Source organism: Pogonomyrmex barbatus, unplaced genomic scaffold (genome assembly GCF_055798465.1).
Source record: "Pogonomyrmex barbatus isolate J1 unplaced genomic scaffold, ASM5579846v1 scaffold23, whole genome shotgun sequence".
Lineage (NCBI taxonomy): Eukaryota > Metazoa > Arthropoda > Insecta > Hymenoptera > Formicidae > Pogonomyrmex > Pogonomyrmex barbatus.
This window is the reverse complement of record NW_028297120.1, coordinates 93,468-112,236: the sequence shown is the minus strand read 5'-3', so window position 1 is coordinate 112,236 and position 18,769 is coordinate 93,468. Positions and strand designations below refer to the sequence as shown.

Here is an 18,769-nt window from a genome sequence, read left to right as displayed (position 1 = left end):
AATGAAATATTTTTAATATTTTGTCCAAATAGGTACTGAAATGTTTCTAAAATATATAATCAAATGCTATTGATAAATGCTTATGTCAAATTTATTTAAAATTATTAAAAATGGAAATCATCTTTACAATAGATACACAATAAATAATTATTTAAATTAACATTATATATAAAAATTATTTAAGGAAAGTCTAGGTTTAATCATTTTGTTAAATGTATTCATAGAATTTCAAATATTAAGGATTACAATGCCATTTATAATTTGAAGTTCTGAACTAATTATTAATATTCATGCCTATCCTCGTTAGTTATTTTAAAGTTCTTTTCGTAAAGTACAATCAATTTCGAAATATAAGACTAATCAAGTAGTCACATATAAGACTAATGTAAAATCATTAGTATTTGACGTTTATTATATACATACATTTAATATATGTGCAGAAGTTGTTTACGCATCATAGTACATATTTTTAACAATCATTATAAAATTAACTACGTGTAAGAATAATTTATAATAATATTAATAATATATTTTAATAATATATTTTAAAGTAATGCTAACATAAATGTCAAAAGTTTCTAATGATATTAGTCTGTTTTTTTTCTTTGAGATTGATTGTTGAATGTTACAAAGAGATATCTACAAAATGGAAAGCAAGAAAGGTATGAATATCGATGTGTATCTATTTTAATCACAAAATGACAAATCCTAGATTGTATGTTCCGATTTTTTCTAACAATATTGAAAACCTATGAAACACGAATTACGGATACATTTTTAGTACTGGCAGTAATATCGAAATGTACACAAAGCAGGATAAATTTAATGCAATCTTCTCTTATATAATCCATTAAAGATTAAAGCATCATCTTACATACATCATGTATAGTATTATAGTGTTTCTTGAGGCGCATTTTTATTTTGTGTTCAGTGTTCTGAAGTAGTAATGAATTAGCAAGATTCTTACGTATCCATTTCTGTATCTGCAAAATTAACATCATCTTAATTTGCATACATTCTGCAAATTCATTAATTTTAGAAAGAAAAATTGTAATATGAAACATTATATAATAATGTTATAATATTATTTGTGTTTTATACATGTATTCGTTTAGATTCTTTTCTACAGGCTATCTAATAATTATTGACAGAGAGCTTATATGTAGATAAAGTCGACGATAAATAAAAAATCCTTATCACCCCGCGAGTTTTGCAATTAATAAAAAAGTCATTAATAAATAGAAAGATAAGGGTGAACTTGTCTGAAGAGGCAGATCAATATTACGCGCATTTATGAAATAGTTAGGAATGCGATGAGATGTTTGGAAGTATGATCTACAAATAATGTATTATTCGCTTATTTGCACGCATGCAAACATCTAGCAGCATTGTTTCCAGTAACAATAAAAGGCTATTTCTTCTAAGTATATGTTTATTCATGAATTTTTTATTAATTAATAGCTTACTAGCAATTGGGAAATACGAAAAATACAGAACTCCTGTTCTGACAACTCTTGCATAAATGCTTGTGTCAGGAAGTATAAAGGATCCTTTATATGACACATGAAGATATATCAAGTTTTAGAAAATACTGACGATATTGTTTTCTTGTAAATAAAATAATTTTTAAATTTGTATGTTGTTTGTAATAAATAACAACGCGCACACGCGCACACACACACACACACACACACACACACACACACACACACACACACACACATACACACACACACACACACACCACACACACACACCACACACACACACCACACACACACACACACACATACACACACACACACACACACCACACACACATATGTACATTAAAGTTAATAATTATATAATATATAATTATATAATATATATAAAAGTTAATAATTTTACCAAATTTTTTGAAATAAATGGGAATAAAGTATTATTTCTTTTTATGTGACATTTATATGTCATTTAATTAATTTCTTATTCAACAATATCAAAGTAAAATTTTTGACATTTGTGACATTATGTTACATATAACCAAAAAATTGTAATTTAATGAAAATACATGAAAAAAACAAGAATTATTGCTTATATATATTGCTTAATATATATGCTTAATAAAACTTACCTCACAGAGTAATTTATTAGAATAAGTATAATTTATAATATTAATTATTGCTGCGGTTGTACTAATCTCTCTAGAAAAAAATAGCATGTAATATAATACAATAAAATACAATAAAATGTAATGAAATTTTGATTGCATTCAAATGAAGAATTTGCATTAAAAATTAAAAATTTGAAAATAATGAAAAAGTACATACTTAGGCTTGATTTCTTTCAAATTGTTTAATAAAATGTAATTAAATGAATCATTATTTGCATGGTTTTGAACAATGTAATAAAACCAATAAATGTAATTTTTAATAACACAGATTGTTTTTGCATTATCTTCTGTATAAGAAAATACGTAAGAATTTCTTAACATTTTTAGCTTATCGGAGAAAGACAGAAGACTATAATTATCAGTACAGCAAGCTAGAGGTTTCAAAATTTCTGAATCTTTAATTTTCGAAATTTCATCCAAATCTTTAAATAGTTTGTCAAGAGAAATGCTAGATACAGATAAACCATTACAGAACGTCCATTCCCTCCACCATGGTAATAATTTATTTTCTCTGGAACATTTTATCGTAAAATAATAATTTGTATTTTTACATATTTTTATTTAAAAATATGACGTGTATTGTAGATATTGTAAAAATATTATAGCAGAAGAATTAATAATTACGTCGGATTTGACAAATGCCATTGCAATTTAGATTTAGCATATTTTTTGCATTCGCTATCACCGAGAACGCAAGCCCATCTTAAAGCTTCTTGCCTTAAACATTTAATAAGACTGTTGTCGTTAGGTTCTTCTTCGTATCCAATTTTTACAAGAAGCGAAATCAGTAGCTCTCGTAGTTTCATCTAAATATTGCGAAGTAACATAAAAATAACATTAATTATTTAAAAAATTTTTAACTCAGTCTCGTAAAAACGTAAAAAACTTTATTTTTAAATTAGAAACACATATTTTTTAAAAATAATTTAAATGATTATTAAAAATAAAATTAATATTTTGAACATAACAATATAAAACATTCCTTTTCCAAAGCGTTTTTACCTTGAAATTAATAGTATTGACATTAGGAAAGAGTAGGGTGTATGACTCATGTTCAATAGCTTTAAATATAGGATACCATGCTACATAATCTGTTTCCCACTTTAAGTAGCTTATGACTTCCCAAAATACAGAAGAATCTAATTCGCCTGATATTGTTAAATGGAACGTATCGTCGATGAGTTGAGCACGATTTAGAACATTAATATTTGTAAAATTCTCAGAATTAAGATAACTTACAATTCTTAACCAACTTTCCCTATTATAAAATACACGGTAATATCCTGTCATATAATAAATAAATATTATTTGCCATCAAACTATATTAAATTATAATGTAATTGATAAAGTAAAAGATAGAATATCATTAAATATTATCTTTAATTTTAAATGTGATCGAAAGTACATTTATTAAATAATAAATTAGCTGGTATTATAAATAATAAAAAATTGGTATTTATGAACTGATGTAATATTAAATTTTATGTCGAATGCTGCGTTTAGTTGACAAATATATCATTTAGTACATACCATTGACAATTTGTTTACAAAAATAAATTGAATTTTTAGAAAAGTTAATTTTTGTTTATAAATATTTTACATCAAATAGGATTAATCAAAGAATTTCATCAAACATGTGAATACGATTATTAAACAAAATGCGTCAAATGTAATTCGTTTAAAAAAAATAATTGTGGGTGGATTAAGATCTCTAATAGGCAGTTCTAATTTATCTGAGATGTACAAATTTAAAGTCGTATATGTTTATTTAAGGACTCTGTTATAAAGGTAAGTCAAGAATCTTTTTCTTTGCGTAGTTAACAAGTCTTCATAATACAAAATAAATAAATTAATAATATTCCATATTAAAGTATTTGATCGTTATTTACCTGTTTGTTGCTGATTGATTATTATGAATTGACTGTGTTTAGAATTATAACATACTGCAAGAAAGTGCTTTTGTTCCCGGGCTAGACAAAATTTGGGTAAAATTCGTTTTAAATTTATATACACTTGATTTGTTAATGGTACCGTCCAGTACCAGGGTTTGGAAGCGGTTTCTATAACAATTTGCGTCCATTCGGTACCAAAGATTTCCGTTACATTGACAATAGGGTATTGCTTTTTTTGTATCCAAGGATTCATCAAGTCTTTTATGCTAATTTTCTCCAAATCCAAAGTTTGTGAATCATAGACAGATTGCATTACAGCCAAAAAATCATCCAGACTACCCGTCCTTACAAAAATGTATAAAAATGATGTATAAAAATTTCTATTCGCGATGTATATACTATGATAAAGACAATATCAGCAGACAAACATTTTCTCGATATACAGCATAAACACAAATCATCTACACAAATTTTATAATTATCGAAAAACACACATAATTTGCATTATTCGCTCAGTTTAGTTCTTGCGAGGTAGATGCTCGTGATTTTATTTGCTCAAAATTGCAATATAAGTTTCAATATCGATTGCACCGATTTTAATTGGGATAATTGAATGACAGATAAATAAATTTTATAATAAAAATGTTTTCAATTTTTATCACTATCTTCTACAAAAATTACATGTAATGATATATTCGAAAAATAATTACATTAAATTTTATTGTTAATTAGTCTTTGATTCTGAATAGCAAATTTTTTGACATACAATATCTTTTTTTTTATGTTAACGCACATTTAAATTTTTTGTTATTTCGAAAAGTAAGAAAGTATGTGGGAAAGTAATTTTATATGTAGAAACATAGAGTCTTCTTATAAAGTCCAACAATAGCAAAAAATATAGTAAATTATTATTTGCATATAACCTTACATCATGTAATAAAAAAATGAAAATAAAAAATTATTTATTTGACAAAAGGAAAAGAGAGAAGAAATACAAGACAAATGAAATATACTTACTCTCTTTTCATATACATATTAATCCCTTTCTGAAAAATTTCATTACCCACCGTATTATGCAGCATACGTAATATAGAAGGTGCTATAACAAATGAGCGTTATAAGATCAAACATACAAGAAATTATACCTACAGTAAATTTATCAAACTTCTGAGAAATATTGAGACTACAATTTAATTAATTAAGAATTTCGAATTTATTTTTAGAAATATATGTATTTGTTTTAGAATATGTTTTTACTTATTTTAATAAATAAGAAAAAAGTAAATTGAAGTAAAATCTTATTTTTGGTATGGTTCTTGAATAATTTGACATGTGTTAATTGTTTGAACATTATTCAGTACTGTATACCTTTCATGTAATAAGTGAAAGAGAAGAGAGAATTAATTTCAGAGATACTGTTAATTTCTGAATCAAGAGGTTTCATAATTTGTGAATCGTCTAAACGGAGAGATTCTTGTTGAGTCTGGACTACGAACAAATCCAACATCCGAGAATATGGTATAGCCTAGATATTAGAAATTTAGTCACAAAATAAGTAATAATTTAATTATCAGGTTATTATCATTAAACTAATAACCATTACTAATCTAATTAAATTATTAAAAATTTTATAAACGATTTACATGAGTGCTACAAAATTCCTAATATTTAATTTAAATTCATCATCATTGAAAATGATCGAAGAATGTTCCTTCTTTTCTCGTATAATTCCAAATAGAACTTTTGTTCAGTTTTCTTTCAAAGTATCACAGACATGAGGAAATACCTGATTGATTACGTACACGCCGAACAACGTAGCAATACCCTCGTTCAACCACATGTAAGACCACCATGATGGACTAACCGCAGTACCAAACAATTGGCCTACAATTTTACGTCCTATTATACGTGATAACTCTATTTTGCGTGCAATGGGATCTATCTCTTTATTGTAAATATCTTCTTCTCTGAAAACAACATACGACAATATCGTTACATTCATGTCACAAATTCATTCACAATACATCTTTTATTAATCATCTTCTATTAATAACACTGTCTATTATAAATTCTAATAATATTTATAAAGTGTTTCTATTCTACAATTGTTTTATTATAAAAAGATAGAAATTAATTTCTTTAAATACATATACTACCTGTAAAGTATGAACTGCAATTTGTCCACGCTACCATCTTTCAAACCTGCGATCGCGTATTGATTTTCTAATGAAGAGCTTTTTGGTTGTCCCCATATAAATTCAACAGTACTTGTGACATTTTCCATTAATCCAAAAATTTCATCCCACTGCACGCTCATCCATTCTCTTTTCCATGATTTTAGAATAATTTTATTTTTTTCTTGTTTGGGAGAAATATGAATATAATCATTCTTATCCAGTAGCAAAATTGCTATACGGTACGCGTAGGTATTTCAGGAGTTGTAGCAAAGCGTGTCGTTGTTTGTTCTGATGTATAAAGTATAAGAGGAGAATGTGTATTTGGAAAAACATCGAAATGTTTAGGGTATTTTATAGAAATGGTAAATTTAGATTTTAGGCTCGGTTCGTCCCAACATGGAAAGAGACGTCGCATTCCTGTCACTGAATTATTTGTTGCGATAAGCCATCTAACACATTTAATTAATTTTATTATAGTATTATAAAATGATTATAATATTATAGTATTATAAAATGAGATAATTTCTTATTTTTTTATAGCATTGGAAATTAATATAAGAACTGAGATAAGAGCAAATATATTTTAATAACATTTTTTATATTTTATTGGTATATAAAACAAGCCCTTTTCTTCTATTGCTTTTTTACAGTTCATATACTTATTTTATTATGCACATATATCTGTAGATCACGAATAAACATTTAGAGATTCGAATTAAAAATTTTGTTGTATACGCGGACAATATTTATAAAGAACTTATTTAGTAAAACATCTTTAAGAGAAGAATAATATCATTTTATACATTGTTATTTTCATAACTTTTCACAGAATGTTTACATTCGCTAATTACATATTTTGTATCAAAGTTTCTTCCAAAACCCTATAAATATTATAACATTACTTTTAGACATATTTAACGAACTTTCATACAACGTAAGTCATTGTGAATCATTAATTTCCAATAGTCAATCAACTTTTTTTAACTTTTGGTATATAACAATTGTAACGTGATAAGTATGTTTGCACAAATTTGCTTTAGATATTACGCGTGAGTATTAATTTTTAGTAATTAAGGGACATAAATAAGATAATAGAATAATAAAAATTTTCTTTATTATTACATAATATTTTTAATATAATATGTATATTTTTTTACTCACTTTTTATGTCCTGTCGCATTTATATATGGCATCTTGATAAATCCTCCGACATCATTATCAATGACACCTTTATAAGTCATGATCAAATTATATTCATCAGGATGTAGGACAACAAGAAAATCCAAGGCGACAATTTGCAGTTTGTGTATATAGGTAATATTACGTGTTCCATACACATTTATTTCTCCATCAATAATATTAGTTAACTTGCAACTAGTTATTTCTAAATTTGCTGAATGCAGATTTATATATTGTGTAGTTTTATAAATCATAATGGTAATATTACTCATTCCAGAGAAGATATCCTCTTCTGTATTTAATCTTAAATTAATTTTGTATTCTTTTGGTATTATAAAATCTGGCAAACGAAAATTGACAGGTGTAACATGTATTTTGTATGTTGTAGACACTATGTAAGCGTGTGTATCGTTGGATGTGACTTTTTTATTGATTTCTGTTATTTCTGATCTCCTAGTTCTCGTTGTTTTTGATCTGTCTGTTCGCTTGTTACTTATTCTGGGTTTGTCAAATACATTTTCTTTATGTTGATAAAGAGCCGTAACGTAATTTAATATTAAACTTCCATACAGTAATAATTTTATTAATTCGACAATATTCATCTAAACGAATAACAAATTTTTCATTTGCAGTAATGTATGTTTTATAACAAATAGAAATATGAAGTAAAATTATATTGAAATTATATTAAATTATATCGAAATTTGACTTTTGCAAAAATTATAAAAGTGTAGTTATAGACTTTCTTATTGATAAGTTTATGATCATAACACGAAAGTACAAAAATAATTGAAAAAGCCTGTCCTCGAAAGCAGGCTCTTAAGTTCCAAAAATTATATATTTGTATAAGTTAAATTCAAGTAATTAAATTATCAATCACGTGTCATTATTTTTAGCGGAATTGCAACGTACTGATTCTCAAATTCAGTATGCAAATTATTGTTATCGAATAAAAGTCCCTTTCATTATCTACTACATCGAGAAAGAAATAGAATCGTTTACTTGTTATGAGAATATATAATTTCGTTAGTATATTAAATATTACATCACCACATCTATAATGAAGTGAAATGATACTTCTTACCTTAAGAAAGACATTTAACGTTAATGATAATTTGAAAAAAAGAATTGTATGTAAATTGCGTTTTGAAATATTTCTACATATTTAAAAAAATTATATTTATATAACACAACATACATAGATATTGTTCTATTGATTCAATTTATGTATTGAAATTGTGTAGGCTAATAGATATTTAAAATAGTCTACAATAATTTGCTCAAATTATATTTACCGTTATAAGTAATAGAAAATGATGTATTCTCTAAATCACGATCTTTCTGCTTCGACAGTTCGTTACAAAGTAATGACCGTGCCAACAAACATCGATGCGTATAAAGGATATCATAATAAGTAGTGGGAGGTGTAAATATAACATATTATTTAAAACTAAATTCAGATCATAATTATTTTTTTGCAGTTATGTATTTAAATATGTATTAAAATTGATTTTAATAATACAAATTAAGCAAACAATAAAAAATGAGTATTGAAGTATTTCTCTTAAAATTTATTAACATAAAAATAAAGAAAAATGCAATTAAATGTAGAAACTTTTGAAATGTCTTCTTACACAAGTATGTTGTGAATAAATTATTGTAACTATTAATGTTTATTATGAATCGATTAAAAGTACGCATTAAGTAAACATTGCGTTTATTAGATGTATTTTCCTATTAAAAATGTAATGGATGTTCAATATGTTTTATATTTAATTGCATGTCAATTATAATATTGTTTATTGGTAACAAAATGCTTCTATATCTATGTATATATATACATATATATATATATATATATATATATATCATATATTATATATATATTATGTATATATATATATGTGTATATATATATATATATATATATATATTATGTATATATATATATTTTATATATATATATATATATATATCAGATGTAAATTAAACTTTAAATTTATAGACAATATCTAAATATTCTTCAATTCAAAAACTTTAATGTTGTTAAGAATATTGTATAACTGTATAATTCAAAATTTATTTGTATAATCTTAAAATTTTACGTCATTTAAAGCAAATAAATGTTGATACATATTTCTGTTTATTTTTGCAGAAGTTTAATGTAAAACATATTTGTAATATTTTGTCCAAATAGATTCTGAAATGTTTCTAAAATATATAATAAAATGCTATTGATAAATGCTTATGTCAAATTTATTTAAAATTATTAAAAATGGAAATCATCTTTACAATAGATAAACAATACATAATTATTTAAATTAACATTATATACAAAAATTATTTAAGGAAAGCACAGGTTTAAATCATTTTGTTAAATGTATTCACAGAATTTCAAATATTGAGGATTACAATACCATTTATAATTTGAACTTCTGAACTAATTATCAATATTCATGCCTATCCTCATTAGTTATTTTGAAGTCCTTTTCGTAAAGTATAATCAATTTCGAAATATATATAAGACTAATCAAGTAGTCACATAGTCACATATAAGACTAATGTAAAATCATTAGTATTTGACGTTTATTATATACATACATTTAATATATGTGCAGAAGTTGTTTACGCATCATAGTACATATTTTTAACAATCATTATAAAATTAATTACGTGTAAGAATAATTTATAATAATATTAATAATATATTTTTAAAGTAATGCTAACATAAATGTCAAAAATTTCTAATGATATCAGTATGTCTTTTTTCTCTGAAATTGATTGTCGAATTTTACAAAGAGATATCTACAAAATGGAAAGCAAGAAAGGTATGAATATCAATGTGTATCTATTTTAATCACAAAATGACAAATCCTAGGTTGTATTCTGATTTTCTCTAACAATATTCTATACTACCTATGTAGTGTTTCTTGAAGCGCATTTTTATTTTGTGTTGAATTTTCTGAAGTAATGAATTAGTAAGATTCTGATGTATCCCTTTCTGTATCTGCAAAATTAACATCGTCATATTAAATATGTATATATTCTGCAAAATCATTAATTTTAGAAAGAAAAATTGTAATAATATGAAACATTATATAATAATGTTATAACATTATTTGTGTTTTATACATGTATTCGTTTAGATTCTTTTCTACAGGCTATCTAATAATTATTGACAGGGAGCTTATGTGTAGATAAAACCGGTTTTACTGATAAGAAATAAAAAGATCTTTACCGCCTTGCAAGTTTTGCAATTAATAAAAGATTAATTGATAAAAGGAGCGAATTTGGAGAAGTAGTTCAATATTACGCGCATTTATGATTGTTAGGTATGCGATGAGATGTTTAGGAATATGATCTACAAATAATGCACTATTCGCTTATTCGCATCCAAACATTTTGCAGTGTTTTTAACAATAATGAAAGCTATATGTCGTAGGCATATGTTTATTCACGAATTTTTAATTAATGGTTTACTAGCAATTGGTAAGTCCTGTATTGAAATATACAGGACCTTTTATTCTGTTTTGACAATGCTACTGGCATACAAATTTGTGTCAGGAAGTTTAAAAAGAATTCTTTATATCACACACGAAGGTCAAGTTTAAAGAAATACTGACATTATTGTTTCTTTGTAAATAAAATAATTTTTTAAATTTGTATATTGATTGTAATGAAATTAATACACAAACATACATATTAAAAATTAGTAATTTTACCGACTTTCATGAAATAAATAGAAATAAAATATTACTTCTTTTTATGTTACATTTATATGTTATTCATCTAACTTCTTACTCAACAACATTAAAGTAAAATTTTTGTAACATTATGACATATAAAATATAATAAAAAGTTATAATTTAATTAAAATACATGAAAAGAACAAGAGTTATTGTGCTTAATAAAACTTACCTCACAGAGTAATTTACTAGAATAAGTATAATTTATAATACTAATTAATGCTGCGGTTGTACTAATCTCTCTAGAAAAGAAATTGCATGTAATATAAATAATATAATATAATAAAATAAAATAATGTAATAAAATTTTGATTGTATGCAAATAAAAAATTTGCATTTAAAATTTAAAATTTGTGAAAACGTATTATTACTTAGGCTTGATTTTTTTCAAATTATTTAATAAAATGTGATTGAATAAAGCATCATTTGCATGTCTCTGAATAACATAATAAAACAGATCAATATTGTATTTAGTGATTGCCGTTGCATTATCTTCTGTATAAGTAGATATGTGATCATTTTTGAACGTTTTTAGCAAAGACACGAGACGAGAAATATCATGATAGCAAGCGACAACTTCAAACACATTTAGATTTTTAATTTTCAATATTTCATCCCAATCTTTAAATAGTTGGTCAAGAGAAATACTAGATACAGATAAACCATTACAGAACGTCCATTCCCTCCACCATGGTAATAGTTTATTTTCTCTGAAACATTTTATCATAAAATTAATATAATTTATAGTTTTACATATTTTTATTTAAAGTATGACGTGTATTGCAAATATAGTAAAACTATTACAATAGAAGAATTAATAATTACGTCGTATTTAACAAATGCCATTGCAATTTAAATTCAGCATGTTTTCTGCATTCGTTATCACCAAGAACACATGCCCATCTTAGAGCTTCTTGTCTTAAACATTTAATAAAACTGTCGTCGTTAGGTTTTTCTTCATACCCAATCTTTTGAAGAAGCGGACCCAATTGCATTAGTAGCTTCTTCTGAGTATTGTAAAGATAACGTTAATTATTTCAGAAATTTTAAGTCTAAATCTTGTAGACTCATAAAAAAAATTTTATTTTTCCAAATTGATTACATCATATCTTTTAGAGAAAGATTTAGAAAATTATTAAAAGTAAAATATTAATATTTTGAACATAACAACATAAGTTGTAAAAATTGTCTTTACTAAAATCGCTTTTACCTTGAATATTGCACTATCGGTACTATGAAACGGTAAAATGTATGACATGTGTTCAGCAGCTTTGAACATAGAATACCATGGTATATAGTCCGTTTCCCACTTTAGATAGCTTACGACTTCCCAAAATACAGAAAAATCTAATTCGCCTGATATTGTTAAATGGAACGTATCGTCGATGATTTGAGCACGATTTAAGACATTAATATTTGTATAATTCTCAGAATTTAGATAACGTACGATTTTTAACCAACTTTCCAAATTATAAAATACACGGTAGTATCCTGTCATGCGATAAATAAATATTATTTGCCATTAAAGTGTATTAAATTATAATGTAATTGATATTAATTAGAGATAGAATTGCTTGTATTATAAATAATAAAAAATTGGTATTTACAAATAATATAATTTAATACAAATAATATAATATAATTTTGAATTTTTATGTCGAAAATGTTGCGGATCATTCGGTTGACAACTTTTTTACAACGATATAATAAATTTTTATGAAATTTAACCTTTGTTTATAAATATTGCATGTCAGAAAGGAATAATATCAAAGAATTTCATCATACATATAAATATAATTGTTAAACTAAATACGTTAACTGTTATTCGTTTAAGAAAAGAATAATTATAGATATATGGATTAAAATCACTAAAAGGAGCATACAGGCAATTCTAACTTATCCTTGATCCTTGATATATAATTTTAAAGTCATATATATCCTATCTAAGATCTCTGTTACAAAAATAAGTCAAAATCTTCTTTTTTTCCATAATTAACAAGTCTTCATAATGTAAGATGAATGAATTTATGATATTCCACATTTAATTATTTGATCGATAAAGATTTGATTTACCTGTTTGTTGCCGATTGATTATTATGAACTGACTGTGTTCAGAGTTGTAACATTTTGCAAGAAAGTGCTTTTGTTCACGGGCTAAACAAAATTTGGGTAAAATTCGTTTTAAATTTATATACACTTGATTTGTTAATGGCACCGTCCAATTTTTGGAGGCAGTTTCTAGAACAATTTTTGTCCATTCGGTACCATAGGTTTGCGTTACATTAAGAATGGGATATTGCTTTTCTTGTATCCAAGGATTCATCAGGTCTTTCACGCTAATTTTCACCAAATCCATAGTTTGTGAATCATAGATAGATTGCATTGTAGTCCAAAAATCATCCAGACTTCCCGTTCTTACAAAAATGGAAAAAAATTAATTCTATTAACGATGTATATGATAAAGACAATATCAGCAAACAAACATGATTTTCTCGATATATAGCATAAACACAAATTTACAACAATTTAATAATTATCGAAAAACTCGCATAATTTGCATCGTTCGCTCAGTTTAGTTCTCGCGGGGCAGATGCCCGTGATTTTATTTGCGCAAAATTGCAATATAAGTTGTAAAGTTTCAACATCGATTGCACGGATTGAATAGATAAATTTTATAATAAAAATGTTTTCAATTTTTATCCCTATCATCTACAAACGAAAATAACATGTAATGATATATTCGAAAAAGAATTACATTAAATTTTATTGTTAATTAGTTTTTAATTCTAAATAGCAAATTTTTTAATACAAAATCTTCTTTTTATGTTAATACATTAAAATTTTTTCATATTTCGAGAAGTAAGAAAGTATTTGACAAGAAAAATGTTATATGTAGTAACATAGTTGTTGTACATCGCAAAAATAACAAAGAATATAGTAAATTCTTTACACATAACCTTACATCATATGTCGAAGAAATTAAAATAAAAAATTATTCATTTGACAAAAAGGAGATGAAAGATACAAGACATGAAAATACTTACCTTCTTTTCATATACGCTTTAATTCCGTTTTGAAAAATTTCATCACCCACTGTATGGTGTAGCATACGCAATATAGAAGGTGCTACAACAAATAAGCGTTATAAGATTAAATATCTTATATATATCAAGAAATTATACATTAAATTTATCGAAGTTCTCAGAAATATGATAAGATTATAATTAAATAAAAATTTCGATGTTTTTAGGATATATTTGTGTTTGATATATTTGTTAGAATGTGTCTTTGCTTATTTCAGTAAGTAAAAAAAATATGAGAATTGAAAAAAAATCTTTTTTTTGGCATAGTTCTTAAATAATTTTTATGTTTTAATTGTTTCAACGTTATTTATTCAGTACTGTATACCTTTTATGTAATAGGTGAAAGAGAAAAGAGAATTAATTTCAGAGATACTGTTAACTTCTGAATCAAGAGGTTTCATAATTTGTGAATCATCTAGACGGAGAGACTCTTGTTGAGTTTGGACTACGAACAAATCCAACATCCGAATATCTGGCATAGTCTAGATATTACAAATACAATCAACAAATACAATAAACAATAATTTAATTATCAGTTTATTTTTATTAAACTAATAACCATTAACAATAAAATTAAATTATTAAAAAATTTTATAAACGATTTCACATGAATGCGACAAAATTTATTACGATTAACTTAAATATCATTAAAAATGATCGAAATATGCTTTCTTTTTTCGTATGATTTCAAATAGAACTTATGTTCAGTTTTCTTTCAAAGTATCACAGACATGAGGAAATACCTGATTGATTATGTACACGCCGAACAACGTAGCAATACCCTCGTTCAGCCACATGTAAGACCACCATGACGGACTAACCGCAGTACCAAACACTTGACCTACAACTTTACGTTCTATTATACGTGATAACTCAATTTTGCGTGCGATAGGATCTATTTCTTCATTGTAAATAATATCTTTTTCTCTGTAAACAACGTAAAAACAATATTATTATATACATGTCACAAATATTCATCATGTAACATTTTCTTTACTAATAACATTATACTATATATAATATTTACAACGCTTTTCATTTCTGTAACTGTTTTACTGTAGAAATAGAGAAATTAATTTTTTTAAATGCACATACTACCTGTAAAGTTCGAAATGCAATTTATTTACGCTATCATCTGTCAAACCTGCGATCGCATATTTATTTCTCATTAAGGATTCTTCTGAAACATATTGTCGCCATGTATATTCAACTGCGACTGTGACATTTTTAATTAATATTAAAATTTGATTCCATTGCACTTCGACTGATTTCCTTCTCCATAATTCAAGATTTTGTATAGGGGAAGTATGAATATAATCATTTTTATCAAGTAGCAAAATTGCTATACGGTACGTAGGAATTTCAGGAGTTGTAATAAATTTCTGTCACCGTTAACGATGAGCGAAGAGAAGGTGTATTTGAAAAAACATTGTAATGTTCAGGATATTGTATAGCAATGGTAAATTTAGCTTTTATTCCCGGTTCGTCCCAACATGGAAACAGACGTCGCATTCCTGTCGCTGAGTTACTTGTTGCGATAAGCCATCTAAAATATTTAATTAATTTTATTAGTGTATTATGAAATGAGACAATTTCTTATTTTTTCAATAGCATTGGAAATTAATGCAGAAACTGAGGAGATAGCAAATTTTATTTTATTTTAATAAAAACATTTTTTATATTTTATTAGTACAAGACAAGCCCTTTCCCTCTATTACTTTCTTACAGTTCATATACTTATTTTATTATGCAGATACATCTGTAGATCATGAATAAATATTGAGAGATTCGAATTTTAAAAATTTTGTTTTATATACGCGGACAATATTTATAAAGAATTTATTTAATAAAGCATTTCTTTAAGGCAGGAAATATCATTTTATATCATTTTATACATTGTTATTTTCATAACTTTTCACAGAATGTTTACATACGCTAATTATATATTTAACAAAACCAAAGTTTCTTCCAAAACTTTAAATAATAAATATTATGACATTATTTTTATATTTATATTTTTATATTTACATTATTTAAGAAACTTTCATTATACAACGTAAATTAATTTCCAATAGTCAATCAATTTTTTTTAACTTTTGATATATAACAATTGTAACGTAATAAGTATGTTTGCACAAATTTGCTTTAGATTACGCGTGAGTATTAATTTTTAGTAATTAAGGGACATAAATAATAGAATAATAGAAATTTTTTTTATTATTACATAATATTTTTAATATAATATGTATATTTTTTTTACTCACTTTTTATGTCCTGTCGCATTTATATATGGCATCTTGATAAATCCTCCGACATCATTATCAATGACACCCTTATAAGTCATGATCAAATTATATTTACCAGGATGTAGGGCGACAAGAAAATCCAAGACGACAATTTGCAGTTTGTGTATATACATAATATTACGTGTTCCATACAGATTTATTACTTCATCAAAAATATCACTTAACATGTAACTAGTTATTTCTAAATTTGCTGAATGCAAGTTTATATATTGTGTAGATTTATAAATCATAATGGTAATATTACTTATTCCAAAGAAGATATTCTCTTCTGTATTTAATCTTAAAGTAATATTGTATTCTTTTGGTATTAGAAAATCAGACAGACGGAAGTTGACAGGTGTAGCATGTACTGTTGTAGACACTATGTAAGCGTGTGTATCGTTGGATGTGATTTTTTTATTGATTTCTGTTATTTCTGATCTCCTAGTTCTCGTTGTTTTTGATGTATCTGTTCGCTTGTTACTTATTTTGGGTTTGTCAAACACATTTTCTTTATGTTGATAAAGAGCCGTAACGTAATTTAATATTAAACTTCCATACAGTAATAATTTTATTAATTCGACAATATTCATCTAAATGAATAACAAATTTTTCATTTGCAGTAATGTATTTTTTATAAAAAATAGAAATATGACGTAAAATTATTGAAATATAATATATTGAAATTATATTATATTATATCGAAATTTGACTATTGCAAAAACAATAAAAGTGTAGTTATAGACTTTCTTATTGATAAGTTTATGATCACAACATCACGAAAGTACAAAAATAACTGAAAAAGCTTGTCCTCGAAAGCAGGCTCTTAAGTTCTAAAAATCATATATTTGTATAAGTTAAATTTAAGTAATTAAATTATCAACCACGTGTCGTTATTTTTAGCGGAATTGCAACATATTAATACTCAGTACGCAAATTCAGTACGCAAATTATTGATATCGATTAAAAGTCTCTTTCATTATCTACTACATCGAGAAAGAAATAGAATCGTTTACTAGTGTTATAAGAACATATCATTGTTATATTAATCATTATATCGCCACATCTACAACGAAGTGAAACGATGCTTTTTCTTTTAAGAAAGACTTTTAATGTTAATAATAACTTTAAAAGAGAAATTACATGTAAGCTATACTTGCGTTTTGGAATACGTTTACTTCTTTAGAAAAATTATATTTATATAACACAATATATATAGTTATTGCTCTATTGATTCAATTTATGTATTAAAACTGTGTAGGCTAATAGATATTTAAAATAGTCTATAATAATTTGTTCAAATTGTATTTACCGTTATAAGTGATAGAAAATAGTATATTCTCTGAATCACGATTTCTCTGCTTCGACAGCTTGTTACAAAGTAACGACTGTATCAACAAACATCTTATAAAAGATATCATAAGTATCGATCTTTGTTGGCATTATAGTAAGTAGTGGGAGGTATAAATATCATTATTTATAACTAAATTCAAATTAAAATTTATTTTTTTGCTGTTATGTACTTAAATATGTATTATTATAATATATTATATTGTATTATTGATTTTAATACAAATTAAGCTAACAAGATTAGAATTTATTATTTAGGATAATTGTTTAGAATTTATTAAGGAAGTGAAAATATAGATAAAAATTTATTTGTATAATAATATTTCCGTTAACATCTTTCTTAGCTTATTTGCTATGAATGACGAAAACATAATAATATTTTTGTTCAATGCAAGTAGCTAGCTCAGCGTAATATAGCCTAACATAATAACATAATATATAACATTATATTATATTTTATATATAAATATATATATATATATATATATATATATATATATATATATAAGAATCCTAATAATAAAATATATATATATATATATATTTTATTATTAGGATTCTTTATCAGGATTTATAGTTTTCACAATCTATGCTTTATTAATAAGAATGCAAAATTTATTGATGCATAAGAAATACTTAAATAAATTGTTATCAAAATTAATAAAGAAACGTTGATAATTGTTGCGTAATTAATTTTGCAATAATATTGCGGCAAAATACTACTAACAAATTGGCAAATTATCTTAGTGATATATTTACAAAATTAAATTTGGAAAGAAATAATTGAGAAACATTCGCTGAACACTCGCTATATGTGAAAAGTTTTACGCAAAATTTTTAATGCGTGAAAAATAAAAAGTAAAAAGTGAAAAATTTCGCGTGAAATTACATGATTTGACCCCTTA

General features: G+C 25.1%; 3 protein-coding genes across 4 annotated transcripts; all 3 read right to left on the bottom strand.

Moving 5' to 3' along the window:
• Positions 1-73: 73 nt before the first annotated feature.
• Positions 74-6,005, bottom strand: LOC148936323 (aminopeptidase N-like). Its single transcript, XM_089078457.1, has 9 exons — positions 5,831-6,005; positions 5,413-5,569; positions 5,062-5,143; positions 4,042-4,388; positions 3,155-3,435; positions 2,777-2,958; positions 2,310-2,663; positions 2,114-2,183; positions 74-983 (listed from the first exon to the last, which is right to left on the bottom strand). The coding sequence occupies exons 1-9, from the start codon at positions 5,882-5,884 to the stop codon at positions 858-860; spliced, it is 1,653 nt and encodes a 550-aa protein (XP_088934583.1). The 5' UTR covers positions 5,885-6,005; the 3' UTR covers positions 74-857.
• A 385-nt stretch (positions 6,006-6,390) lies between these two features.
• On the bottom strand, positions 6,391-8,363 carry LOC148936322 (glutamyl aminopeptidase-like). Its single transcript, XM_089078458.1, has 2 exons — positions 7,383-8,363; positions 6,391-6,670 (listed from the first exon to the last, which is right to left on the bottom strand). The coding sequence occupies exons 1-2, from the start codon at positions 8,000-8,002 to the stop codon at positions 6,454-6,456; spliced, it is 837 nt and encodes a 278-aa protein (XP_088934584.1). The 5' UTR covers positions 8,003-8,363; the 3' UTR covers positions 6,391-6,453.
• A 1,601-nt stretch (positions 8,364-9,964) lies between these two features.
• Positions 9,965-17,905, bottom strand: LOC105430715 (aminopeptidase N-like). Of its 2 annotated transcripts, none has more exons than XM_089078455.1 (12): positions 17,827-17,905; positions 16,494-17,107; positions 15,328-15,775; positions 14,973-15,156; positions 14,555-14,711; positions 14,191-14,272; positions 13,220-13,560; positions 12,357-12,637; positions 11,972-12,153; positions 11,518-11,856; positions 11,319-11,388; positions 9,965-10,407 (listed from the first exon to the last, which is right to left on the bottom strand). In XM_089078455.1, exons 3-12 carry the CDS (start codon positions 15,396-15,398, stop codon positions 10,297-10,299), a joined length of 1,818 nt encoding a protein of 605 aa, XP_088934581.1. In that variant the 5' UTR covers positions 15,399-15,775; positions 16,494-17,107; positions 17,827-17,905; the 3' UTR covers positions 9,965-10,296. The 2 variants fall into 2 exon arrangements, with proteins under 2 accessions (XP_088934581.1, XP_088934582.1); XM_089078456.1 differs by having other exon boundaries at positions 11,795-11,856; positions 17,827-17,903.
• Between the last annotated feature and the right edge of the window lie 864 nt (positions 17,906-18,769).

What these genes read in the sequence shown, in the direction of transcription:
- LOC105430715 (XM_089078455.1), bottom strand. Translation starts at nt 15,398, where the DNA reads ATGAGAAATAAATATGCGATCGCAGGTTTGACAGATGATAGCGTAAAT. An exon ending in AAAGCGTATATGAAAAGAAG is followed by an intron (nt 13,561 to 14,190) that starts GTAAGTATTTTC and finishes CATTTTTGTAAG; the next exon opens with AACGGGAAGTCTGGATGATT. An exon ending in CCGATAGTGCAATATTCAAG is followed by an intron (nt 12,154 to 12,356) that starts GTAAAAGCGATT and finishes TACAATACTCAG; the next exon opens with AAGAAGCTACTAATGCAATT.
- LOC148936323 (XM_089078457.1), bottom strand. Translation starts at nt 5,884, where the DNA reads ATGTGGTTGAACGAGGGTATTGCTACGTTGTTCGGCGTGTACGTAATC. An exon ending in TTGAAAGAAATCAAGCCTAA is followed by an intron (nt 2,184 to 2,309) that starts GTATGTACTTTT and finishes ATTTTTTTCTAG; the next exon opens with AGAGATTAGTACAACCGCAG. An exon ending in CTAATAAATTACTCTGTGAG is followed by an intron (nt 984 to 2,113) that starts GTAAGTTTTATT and finishes TTAATTTTGCAG; the next exon opens with ATACAGAAATGGATACGTAA.
- LOC148936322 (XM_089078458.1), bottom strand. Translation starts at nt 8,002, where the DNA reads ATGAATATTGTCGAATTAATAAAATTATTACTGTATGGAAGTTTAATA. An exon ending in AATGCGACAGGACATAAAAA is followed by an intron (nt 6,671 to 7,382) that starts GTGAGTAAAAAA and finishes TAAATGTGTTAG; the next exon opens with ATGGCTTATCGCAACAAATA.